The sequence below is a fragment of the Chanos chanos genome, chromosome 9 (genome assembly GCF_902362185.1).
Source record: "Chanos chanos chromosome 9, fChaCha1.1, whole genome shotgun sequence".
NCBI lineage: Eukaryota > Metazoa > Chordata > Actinopteri > Gonorynchiformes > Chanidae > Chanos > Chanos chanos.
The window spans coordinates 35,386,348-35,398,944 of NC_044503.1; the positions used below are offsets into that span (position 1 = coordinate 35,386,348).

Sequence of the window (12,597 nt, forward strand, 5' to 3'; positions counted from 1 at the left end):
CATCTTGACTGCTGGATTTTATTTAACCATGAAAACCACAATTGTGAGTTTAGTTTTACCCTTTACCGGGTTACAGTGAATAATGCCTTCTGTGTCGTTTGCATGTTTGCATACTCTGTAAAAACTCTTCGATTCATAGTTTGGCGTTTTACCAAGTGTCATATTTTAAATGTAATACATGTTAATAGGTAGGACTGAGTGCGTGAATATGTTTGTCCACCTCAACCGCTGTAACCCAGTTCAGAGGTGTTCCCTTCAGTTTAAATACTACTACTACTACTACTACTACTACTACTACTACTACTACTACTACTGATTAAAAATAATAATAATAATAATGTAATATTTAGGGGTTGCCATGGGATTTGTTTATTGGATTTATTTGCGCTTATACACTGTAAAACGTTACAGTCCAATTCAGTTATGCCCACTTATTTCTTCTCTTTAAGTCAAAGTGCTATGACAAGTTTTGGATATTGAAATCAATTGTATGAGTTTTCAAAAAATTAAACTTACCGTAATTCATTTTGTTGACTCTCTGAGAATTTTGTCAGAGCTATATGTGTTCATTGTGTTTGTAAGTAATCTGTTGAAAAAAAAAAAGCCAGAAAAACAGAGGAATGGGGGTTGGCTGCTTAAGAAAAAAAGTGCAGTTTTTGAGAATGAGAAAAATTGTCTTTTTTTATAAACCATACAAGGTTGAAGCATAGAAAATAATCAAGTTATCCACTGATGATAAGCCACATAGATAGCACTCCAATGCCAACAAAAATACACTTTGTGGTAAACAACAGCGAACTACATCAAGTGAATGAATTGATGTAAGAGATGAAACCATTTTGTTTGACAATATGATCATTTTGTTCTTAAGGAATCTACATGAAACACACATACATACAGTAGGTGATTTGTAGGGGGATGAGGAGGGGTGCCATCACCCTTGTTAGCAAAATGACCAAAATGCATCCCCCTTGTTAACATGCGATCCTCCTACATACACTATAGAGTAGTGTCAGTGACCAGTGGGCCATCCCCCCCTGTTAAAAAATAACAAATCACCTACTGAATGCATACATACATGCATACACACACATACATACATACATACATACAGAGAGTTTGGTAAACACATAGCAATGCTTTAAGTCCATGTGTAATGTTCAAACAAATGTACTGTAGTGGCAAGTTTATGATATGTTAAGCGGTTCTTGGTTTGGGGAATTATGGGTAACAACTGTTTGAGTTCTTTAGCATAGTATTCTCCTAAAGTGTAAAAACATTATATGTAAATATGTATGTCTAGGCAAGTTTTAATCCTCAACATTTAAAATGTTCAGTGTTGTGAATTTAGTCTGGTTAATTGAACTTGAAATTGTGAGTTACAGTAGTGCAAAGATGTGTGTTTCTTTGACAAAATAAGGAACATTTTCTTTCATGGATAATGACAAATATTAAATTGTGATTTGCTCACAGTATTAAGTTGAAACAAGAAATGACCAAAAGTTAAATGACCTTTGAAAACTTTAAAAACAATGTTAAGTCAACAAATGTTTGGTAGTTAAATCAACTTTTTCACCTTCATTTTTTGAATTGAAAGAATGGTATTTTTCAAGTTGATTTTACTCACGTTTTCAAGGCAGCAGGTGATCTTAGGTTTCTAAGTTTAACCAACATTAAATGTTTTACACTGTACAGTGTTTGAACATGATTACTGCATTTTCGTATTGGAAAACAAAAACAAAAAAAAACTTGCTGACAGATGTTTGTACAGTGACTTTCAAACCATAGGAATGTCAGAACTTCAGTTTTCTGAACTTTCACACTCTTTGAATAAAGTGCCTGATGCTGCCTATTTGCTTTGGGCTTTAGGCTTTTCATTCTTTTTCTCAGATGCACTGGGCTGTGGAGAACCACTGCTGTCCTCGGGGTCGTCCATAGAGAGTTGGGGAAACTGGGCTCGCAGTGGACCAACCTTCTTTATAGTTTGCAGCTGGAGGATGCGCCGGTCTTCCCTCTTCTGTTTGTATGCGTAGATGCTGCACAGATACACACAGAACAGTTCTTCAATCACTGTACATCTCAGACAGTGGTATAACTCTGAATGGTTATGGGTTTGTGTTTGTGATATTCATACCCCCCACCCCCAACACACACACACACACACACACACACACACACACACACACACTGTACAACCTGTCCAAAAATGCTCCCATGTTGCTGCTCATGTCCTGCAGGGGCCCCTTTGCTGTTTGCTCCTGCTGCTGCATCTGCATCTCCATCTCCTCTCTGTGCCGTGATTCCTCCAGCTCCTCCCTGAGTCTCTTGACCTCCTCCCGCAGGGCCTCCTCCTGCTGGCTGAAGCCTTGATCCAGCATTTGCTTCTGCTCCTGCAGTCGGCTCTGTAGCGCCCTCTCCAGCTCTTTAGTGTGTTCTGCATTCTCCTGCTTCAGCTTAGCCTGGAGAGTGCACAGAGGGAGAACACACACACACACACACACACACACACACACACACACACACCCACATACACGCCATGACATTTTTTCTCCAATCTCCAAAAATCTCTGTGGATAGTGATGCACATGACTACTGAGAGTGGAGCTGCATGTACACAGCGTAACACTCTTGCTCTGTGATAATTCTATGCCTGTGACTGCTGATCTTAGTTTATTGTACTGCTGTAACTTTGTTCAGTCTCAATCTCAATCGTATTACTGTACTTTTAGCTGACGGAAGTTCTCCTCATGACTCCTCTCCTGCTCTTTGAGGAGTTGCTCCAACTGCTGACGCTTTTCTGACTCCGCCCTCTCCCTCTGCTCCAGCTCTGCCGCTCTCTGCGTCTCCTCTGAGACATAAGAAAAGAGCAGAAATTTACAGTCTAGTCAAACACAACTCCACAAGTCAAACAAGTCCGTAAGCCAAAGTCACAAACCACAATATATTGTGAATTAGAATCACAGAGACACTACACATAGGGGCATAGCTGATTTAATCTTTAATTTTATTTTGATTTTCTCCTAGACTACAGTAGGTCTACAGTATGTGTGAAGCCAGTGACTACTGTGTGTTCACTGAACCATCAACAGAAAAACATAATGTACAGACAATGATTGTGGAGCCCAGATTAACTCCAGGGTGACTACATGCAAACAGAGACAAATGCAAAATGCAATAATGATCCATGAATTGGGCTTTTCAACATATGTAAAATACAGACTGTTTTCTCTTGCTGTTGGTTGCAGCAGTTTTTGTAATTGAATTTGTAATATTGCTCGGTCAGAATACAAATGCTCATATAAATATGATTTTATTTATGATCCTGAGTGTATCCAAATAATTCTCTACTTGTATGTAAGATCCAGTACAAATCAGACGGGACAAAAACTTTCCAAAGGACAAAGGGAGCCCAGATCAGCCACTTTAGGACGAAGCCAGAGGGTTGAATGTCTCTGTGTGAGGTCTGTGGTCTTTAGATGATCTGTGGTAGATCATTTTAAAAGTTTGCCCATTGTCTTATACTGGAGGAATGTGGAGAACACCTCAGAGCCTGTCTTTAAGAGAGGCATGACAAAGGTTTTGAAGACGCCTCCAGAGCTCTTAGTTTTTTCTTTCTTTAGCTGCTGGATCTCCTCATTCAGCAGATCAGCCTTCTCCTTGAAACCCTTCTCTAATAGATTGCTCTGCTCTTTCAGTTTGCTCTCTATGGCCAACTCCATTTCTTTCTGCTGCTGACGCCTCTCCTCCTCCATCTTCTCCTCCATCTGCTTCACCCTCTCCTCATAGCTCCGACGCATCTCCTCTATTGATTTCTCCATCTCCTCCTTCTTTTCCTGTTCTGCTCTTACCCTCTGCTCCATCAAGGCAGTTCTTTCCCTCTCCTCTGTGTGTTTCCCCATATCCCAGAAAAGAAGGGTTGGGTTCCAGGAGGGCAGATGCCAAAAAAGAGAGAGGGAACAGGGAGATGAGACAGGAGCAGGAATTATCTCTCCAGAGTATTGATCTCTGGTTACCTGAACACAGCTAGGCCTGTAAAGGCTTTCAAAAGATGTCATTCAAGGAGCCCAAGCAGCAATCAAGTAACATTGTCCCATCATTTCCTGACCAATGCAAGACTGATAAGAAAACCTGACCATTAGAAACATAGTAAAGGAGACAGATACAAATCTTTGCCCTTGGACTGAACACAAAACAAAACGACACAAAACAATACAATATGAAACAAAAGTATTGCTTTTCAGTGCCCTTAACAAAAGAACAGTAGGAGTATGTTGCTAAATGCTTTCACAGGAACTGTATCATTTTAGGAAGTATGAAAGAAATTTTTCAAAACTAATTTGAAGAAAAAGCGGGAGAGAGAGAGAGAGAGAGAGAGAGAGAGTTTACTGAAAAAAAGTTGCGTTTTTTGGCTTGTCTGTCGACCACCACCAGATCAACAGAGACACAACAGAACAAAGCTGCACGACTCCACAGAGAGTTGGAGATGTGTTCTAAACAATGTCACTGCATGTAATCGTTGACTAATTGTCAAACTATATTTATGGTACTGATAGAGTGAAAAGAGTCAAGATGGGTTTACCCCAGGAGCAGGAGAAATCCAGGACATCTCCTGATTCCTCTGACTCAGTGAACCGGGAGATCACAGCCATCTTACCTTGCATCCTTTTCTCGTTTTCAGTCAGTCTCTGATCGGCCTGCAGGATTGCGTTGGACTCTGCACTCCTCTCCTTCATAAACTCCTCCAACACATCCTCCGCCTGCAGAGAGGAGGATGCACAATCAACACAATGCAATGCAGTTCTGTCATTTTTTCATATTTATGTATCAAACCAGCTGCAGTCAAATGGTATATTTTCAGGCTCATACTCATTCAGGCTTTTACTCTAAAAAAAAAAAAAAAAAAAGGCCACAGTTATCGCACAACCGTGTTACAGGACTTTACTGAACTGATGGTCTTAAAAACGACCTTTATCTATTTATGTTTGCACCTTTTCTCAGATTCAACACTTCATTTGTCTGCTATCACACTGCCAGCTCTGCTGAAACAATATCATTCTTTACTTAACCCTTTACTGATACATTATTGCGCTCAATATGGGTTCAATATGTATATAGTTTTCTATGTATTCTTCATGTTCAAGTGTATTGATCTATGTTAACATTATATTTACATTTATTCATTTAGGGGATGCTTTTATTCCATACTTGCAAGACAGGCAGAGTGCAAACTGTATATTCAGAACACATATGCTCAGAATACATTTTCATGTATATAACGTTACAATACAAACATATCACTACAGGCCTACTTTCTCCTTACTCATATACCTGTTTTCAACTGCTGCGGTGCCGGTGCCGGTTCTGGTGCCGCGCTTTTCCACTCACAAAATGCTGCCCGTGCCAAAAAACTGGCACCGGCACGGCACCACAGAATTGCTAGTCCTAAAAGTTGGAACCGCTGACGTCAGAGGCTATGCAAATAAAAACCATGCGAGAACCAATCAGTTCAGCGTTTGATGTGTTACGTGACGTTCTCTAGAGAGGCGGGAGTAACAAAAAAGTCTGACCAAGATAGCGGTGAGCTAAAGGCTATATGTAGCATGAAAATATGTATGTGATTAAAAGACTTATGGGCAATAATTTGTGTCTTCATCAACACGGGCTGTTGTTTACATGTTACATAAATGTAGTCGGACCCAGAGTGGGAGAAAAAACACTCACTCTCTTGGCTCTGGCTGGTACAAATACACCACTGCAGACCATCATTTCAACACTCTTGAACTTTTGAGCTAGGTGACAGGCTTATTATTTTCACGAAGTTCACTCCCAGAGCGAAAATTTTTTGGGCAAGTTCATGAGGTTTTCGCTGTGTGGAAGCCTAGCTTAAAAATAAAAAGCAAGCAGATGCGTTCTGTCTGACATTATTTTTTCCCCATGGAATTCACCCAAACTTTCGCTAAGCAGCATTCGGTTCGCAAATGCATGCCGGTTTTCAAAAGGCACCAAGGTAGCACTGGCTCCGCACCGGCACCGGCACCGGCACCGGCACCAGCACCGTCCTAGTGGAAAAGCACTAACAGTGCACCTACCCTGACACCTTTGTTGCCCTGGTTACGATATTGGGCCAGTATGTTATCACGGTCTCTGCAGTACACCTCATATCCACCAGGCTGGGCGTAACATCCCTCCTGGAGCTTCTGAGCCACTGGTGCGTAGAAGTCCATGAGGAGTTTCCGGCATTTTTTCTCTGAGGCCTGCTCATTCTGGTGCAAGATGTCAGCATAGTGCTTATCAATGGTCTCCTGAAAGAGTGAAAAAAACACACCCCATGCATCAAAGCAGGTTTTGCACGGTACGCTTCGGCAACATTTCCAATCATCCCTTGGTGCATGGGAGGAACAGTTTCTGAGGGCATGAACCTGATAGATAATATTCAATGATATTTGTGATGTTTTGTTGTTACGTAAGGGCATAGCTACATGTTTTATCTGGCTTCACTGAGTCAAGAAATGCTAAAGTATGATATCATTTTTACACTGGACTGACCACAGAACCTGTGTGATATTATTGTGAGCCTCTGAGTAAGAACTACATTTAAACAGATAAATGTTCAAACTCACAGCCAGTTCCTTCAAATACGTCCCATCCTCATCCTTAAAGGAGTGTTTTATGAACACCTCTGTGGCCATGGTGTTGATCTTCTGGTGTTGAGAGAGGATCTCATTCAGCTCCAGGGGCAAGGTGTTCTTCACTTGTTCCATTCCAGACTCATAGAAACGAAACGCCTCCTGCACCGCGGCCTGGTTCTCAATCTGCGCCATGGCAACCACCGCGTTCTCCAGACAGGGTACTTCGCCACGGGCGATCGTTTTCACGTAGGTTTGCACCAAATGACTCAGCACTATCAGGAGAGAAAGCAAGGCAATAAATCCTCCGAATGATGAAGTTTTCAGTGTTACAGAGACTGAGATGAGACACATAAATAAAGAGAAGAGATCTTTTTTGCATCTGAGAGAAGAGTAAATTAAGTTTTTGCATCAGTCAAGGACTTTGTAAGAGAGACTTTCATTTGTTTATATACTAAGTAAGCGTTATATCAAGCAGTCCTTATACAGCTATGCATGGTCACTAGATTACATTGCTGTAGTCCCTCTAACATATAGTACTCATGAGCTTATTCATTGATTGGCCCTTTGCTGCACATGAAGTTAAGTCCATCACATTAGAATAATATGCATTGTTTGCATTTACATAAGTGACCAGTGCCACAGTTAACAGAGCACAGCCAATTTATAGAGAACTACATTTTGAGGAGGAAAAAATGCTTAAAAAACATGAACTAAGTGTGGAACATTGATATTTGAAATTATTGCATTATTGCAGAATTTTCCTTTGGTTCTGAACAAAAGATAAGGTGCAAGTATAGCTTTGGAAGTTTAGCAGTTAATGCAAATAAAGCATTGCCATGCACTGACATTGCTACCACCTAAATTGTCCGCCCCCGCTATGGTATACCTCAATCTTATCTGTGAATGAAATCAAAGGGGCAAAAGTTTCTCATTATGTTTTTTACCTGAATTCCACAGGGGAAAAATATCACAAGAGATGCACTTTTGCTTACTGACCACATTTCTGCTTTCACTTCATGACACCACTACAACAGAGACTTGATAAACCTGCTGCTTGGTTTAATATTAGACCACCATCTCACTCAAACAGTGGACTCACTTCTTCCGCTGACAATGTGTCCTCCCTTCACAGTTTTAACTCGACTCTCTGCGAAGACGTATTCGCAGAAACGATCAGCAGTCTTCCGAAATTCAGGGCAAAGGTCATTCACATCCATACGCTCCAGATTCTTCATGTTCTCCGGAGCAGTTGGGAACGGGAAGGTAAAGCACTTCCGAGATGGGAAGTAGTTGCGAATACACTGTCTCGGCAGGTTGTAGTTGATCACGTTCTTTCCCAAACCTGCAGAGCAGAGGATCTAGTCATCAGATTAATGAAAGAGAGAGACCAGTGACCAAAACGTGCTCTGACCTTTGGCCAAAAAGCACAATGGTTTTTCAAAGAGAGACAAAGATAATTAGTGTTTTTAACCATTTTTACCTGGCAAACCAACATAAAAAATAAATAAATAAATAAATAAATAAATAAAAACACACAATCGCATCACAACCTAAAATTCTGCAAAAGTTGCCATTTATTTATCTAATTTGTTTGTTTGTTTTCCATGCTATTATTGTCTACACAATAGTAAAATACTTCATTGTACTGTCTTTGCTAAACCATTAGGGATGTCTTAAATATTTGTTAAAGATTAAGTAGCAAAGTCCACCTATATCTTCACCTGTAACTTCTGTACTTGCACAGCTTTTAAGGGCTCAGAGATAACATGGCTCCCATTGGCTTATGATCACTACATCATGACTGATATTACTTACATGCCTAAGTGACTTAAATGTCAATCATTCTGTTTAATTTAAAATCAGACACTGCTTTTTTCCTAACCCACCATCATCACTCCACAATCATTTCAGCCTACCCTGTGGAGGGCTTTGTCCCTTAAATCTCACCTTTCTTCAGATTTAGGGCAAAATCCAAGTACTCATCTTCTGTGACATGTCTATTGTCGATTATCCGTTCCAGGGTGAAGTCTCGGACGGTCCACACGAAGTTAGGGAAGAACTTCACAAACTGAGCATCCTGCTCATCTTCCTCATCTCCCGCTGATGATTTTACCCTGATCTGCTCTGTCAGCTCCGTGACGTAGCTAAAGCAAGCTGAGGAAACATGACTGACAAATCACCCAGGAGATGATTGTACATAATCAGACAGATATGGCCCCAAACAAAGAATCAACAAAAGTTTGATTCTGAGCCTATGTGTGAAATAATGGAATCAGAAACATATTCTATATTTGAATTTGAAAATAGAATTACACTCTTTATGTAATGTGTGTGTGTGTGTGTTACCTGATTCTTTCCCATTTCTCTTGTTTACTGAGAATGTATAACTTTTATTTTATATTTAAATTTATTTTATATTCAAATTATTTATTTGAGGATTCTAAAATAGAATTACACTCTTCATGTACTGTAATGTGTGTCTGTGTGTGTGTGTGTGTGCGTGCATGCGTGTGCTTTTTTCGAGAATCCACACACACCAAACAAATCTGAGATAATATTTATGCATGGTAAACCTTGGTTAAATATTACAATTAGATATTACACGCTCCCCCCCGCCCCGCACACCCATACACACACACATACACATACACACATGTGCATACACACACTCAGAGTGAAGTACACGTAATAGCCCACTGTGTCTCCACAGAGTAGACCATCTCTGGTTTTGTATTTTGTAGTATTTTGACACACAGTGAAACACAGCCCAGTGTATTTTCTTCTGAAGAGAGGAATGAGAGAGACAAAAGGATACTGGAGTTTCTCCACTGCCTGGTTATCAATAGTCCCTCTGCTGTTATACACCAGAGTGCTGCTCAACAGAACAGCCAGACAGAAGATCCAGGCATCGTTCTTCGAATCTCCCTAAATCACATGGGCGTTGATTATCAAATTAACATTTTAAATATATGATGTTACATGATGTTGTTTATTTTTCATTTAAAGAGCTTTTCTGTTACTCTATGTTTCTGTAGTGATCCTGGTGTGCTAAACGTAGGTCTCATGAACTTAAATGTAGTGCTGTCAGGGCAAAACTCTTTGCATGTTTCAGTTACAGCAAACCCACTGTCCTTACCTTGTCCACATCTCCCAGTCCCTCAGTGTCCAGCAGCACTAGAGTGTGTCCAGCTTTATTTGGGTGAGGTACACACCACATCCAGATGCCCTTTGTCTTAGACTCTATGGTGCTGCCCAGGGCAAAACCTTTAAAATTAGCACAACAATCATATGCTCAATTGGAGATAATAACATTGAGGAAAGCAATCACAATATAGAGCTCTTATTCATTCATTATAGAAACACAGATTCAACAATTTCAAACAGCCATTTAAAGTTTTGATGAGTGCAATTTAATGTTTTCATCACAAGCTTGTAGATTCTGTCTTTTTCTCTTCCCACAGGCACTGTACCAGTTCAGCCTCTTTAGGCTTGAAAACAACCATACACCTCAAATTTATGCGTAACAGAGCAATATATTAAGGATTCTAGGAGAAAAAAATTCATGTTAACCTTCCACATGCATTCCATTCAAGCACCTTACAGATTGTCATCTCATAGTCTTTTGTTAATCTCTTCAAGCTGTCCTATTTATTCCGAAACTCCGGCCTCACCTGTTTGCTTCCCGGCCAGGCGGTTCATGAGGTAGGATTTCCCTGTGCGGTACAACCCTACTACTGCTACCACAACCACTGGCTCTGAGATTCCCCTCAGATATTCCAAGGCCTGTTCCCCAGTGCGGAGCTCTCCGTGATCATTCTCAATTAGACACAGAGGCGACGTCATGGGCTTTGGGTGGTTATTCATGATGACCTAAAAGTGAAACCAAAGCATACAAGAGTGTATGTTGTCAGTGTGTGAACTAAAATATGACGGTCAGTCACCAGAGAGTAGAATATAGAAACAGAAGCCTTCCAGTTTACAAGTGCAGAAACCACTAGTCTCTCTTGATAAAGCAATGAAGTAAACCAGATGTATATAATGCATACCAGTACAACAATTATAACACACACACACACACACACACACACACACACACACACCGACTTCTCCTTAGACATAGTTATAACTAGCCTAGTTTACCAACCGCTCTGCCTCAGGTTAGAGCGTCTCTCATTAGCTGCCCACCAGCGCATGTTGTCAAGAGGATTTTTTTCTTTTTTAATGAAGCGCGCTAGCCAGCTTCCCCTTCTTCTTAATTCCTCATTGTTATTCCTGTGCATTTTTCGACACTTCTGTCTGATTTATCCTGTTACTGTAATGCACGCTGTCAAAAATAACTAATAAATAAATAAATATTTAAAGGGGAAAAAAAGCATAAACGACTGCTTACACAATATACGATACTCATGAATGAATGAATTCTTGAATTCTTGTTATCGAACCCTACTACTGAAATTTACTGGTTGTATTATTATTTGTTAACTTAATTGCCCACTTTCCCAATAGCTAATTACTTAAAAATAAAACCTGGAAAGATACGCTACTGAGGTTATTGGGGATACAAACGGTTTGTGGTGCAAGGAAGGAGAGTAGGGTATGGTAATCTGAAGAGTTCACATTAAAAACTCAATGCCTCCTGCCGACTTTTTTGAACGCAGTATGTATTTCCTATGTTTTAGATTTGTTTTCTCTCGTTTTGGGTATAGCGACGTCGCAAGGGACGTTATCTGGAGCATATCGAGACAAAAGTGTGCAGGAAAATGCGCAGAAATCAATGCCCAATAACATTGTCTTTTCGCACAAGGTACTTTGAAAGTATTTTGAAACCTTTTGTTATAGTTTCTAACGTTTCACTTAGTCTACAGGTAACTCCACGGAATGACAATCTGATAGACATGTTAACCACTCGTTTGATTTAATTTTAAAATGTTCGTTGAAAAACAACAGGTTAAATCTTCATTCACAGAAAGTAACAATATGTGGCGTTACATGAGTTTTAAATTCAGTATCGAATACCACTGCAAAAGCTCCAGCGCACCCACGTTCAGTAGACAAAATGCCCCATCCTCTACTCCCTCCCGGCTGTTAATTACAGTGCATTCATCAAAACACAGTGCCACTGGCACTTCTAAAAAAACGCCTAGCAATGTCACCAACAGCAGCGTCAGTTCTTTGGACAAACTTAACTTTCCTCTAGCATTTGGCGAAGATAACTGTCCAACTGAAGCGAGCTATTGTTCATCGCTGCTATCTTACCTGCGGAGACGTATACTGGATAGTCGCTGTCTTTCGCCGCTGAAGAAGTGGTCCAAGGGTGTTCAGTCGCTATTTAAGATTTCTAAAAGTGAAAGTGAAAGTGTGTTCTCTTTAAATATGCAGACAAATTAAGCTTTATGAGGCAGCCACAAAACAAATTGGAGCACGTAGTCGCCTTAAACTGCAGTCAAATGTCTTTAACTGCAGTTTATCTCCAAAAGAAAGGAAGATGTGTGATCATGCAGACTGATTCAGCACCTGCTCTACACTTGTATGTTTTGGCCAACCATTAGCATATCTGATGCAAGTGATCATATGCGCGACACATAACGTGTCAGCTGAGACAAATGTTTCACTTTAGAAATGAAGCAAAGGTGTGCGGTAAAGGACTTAAACCTCTGCGCGTGAGGTGACTTCTCAGAAAGCCTCCAGGTTATTGTAATTTCGAACGCTTCAGAGGCGTGGTCAAAAGTGTAATTTCATCCGGGTAATATAACATAATTAATTTTAGTACTGTCATAAAGACAAGTGCACTTATACAACGCTTTTGCTGGAAAGCTTCCAAGAACTACCGCGACCTAGCAACAATCTTTACAGAAGGCCCTAGGAAACGAATCATCTAAGGAACATTTATTTTTTCAAAGCACGACTTACTCTTATCATCAACAAAAGGAGGCTATTAGAAATCTGTGCCTCGGCCAGTTTTAAGGAC

General features: G+C 40.3%; 1 protein-coding gene across 1 annotated transcript; it reads right to left on the reverse strand.

Annotated features, from left to right (window-relative positions):
* Positions 1-3,491: 3,491 nt before the first annotated feature.
* Positions 3,492-10,493, reverse strand: LOC115820789 (guanylate-binding protein 1-like). Its single transcript, XM_030784461.1, has 9 exons — positions 10,301-10,493; positions 9,766-9,893; positions 9,445-9,554; positions 8,577-8,773; positions 7,729-7,971; positions 6,621-6,901; positions 6,090-6,302; positions 4,655-4,757; positions 3,492-3,883 (listed from the first exon to the last, which is right to left on the reverse strand). Exons 1-9 carry the CDS (start codon positions 10,491-10,493, stop codon positions 3,492-3,494), a joined length of 1,860 nt encoding a protein of 619 aa, XP_030640321.1.
* Positions 10,494-12,597: the final 2,104 nt, after the last annotated feature.

What these genes read in the sequence shown, in the direction of transcription:
- LOC115820789 (XM_030784461.1), bottom strand. Translation starts at nt 10,493, where the DNA reads ATGAATAACCACCCAAAGCCCATGACGTCGCCTCTGTGTCTAATTGAG. An exon ending in CAGGCAGTGGAGAAACTCCA is followed by an intron (nt 8,774 to 9,444) that starts GTATCCTTTTGT and finishes AGCTTGCTTTAG; the next exon opens with CTACGTCACGGAGCTGACAG. An exon ending in TGCCCTAAATCTGAAGAAAG is followed by an intron (nt 7,972 to 8,576) that starts GTGAGATTTAAG and finishes TCTGCTCTGCAG; the next exon opens with GTTTGGGAAAGAACGTGATC.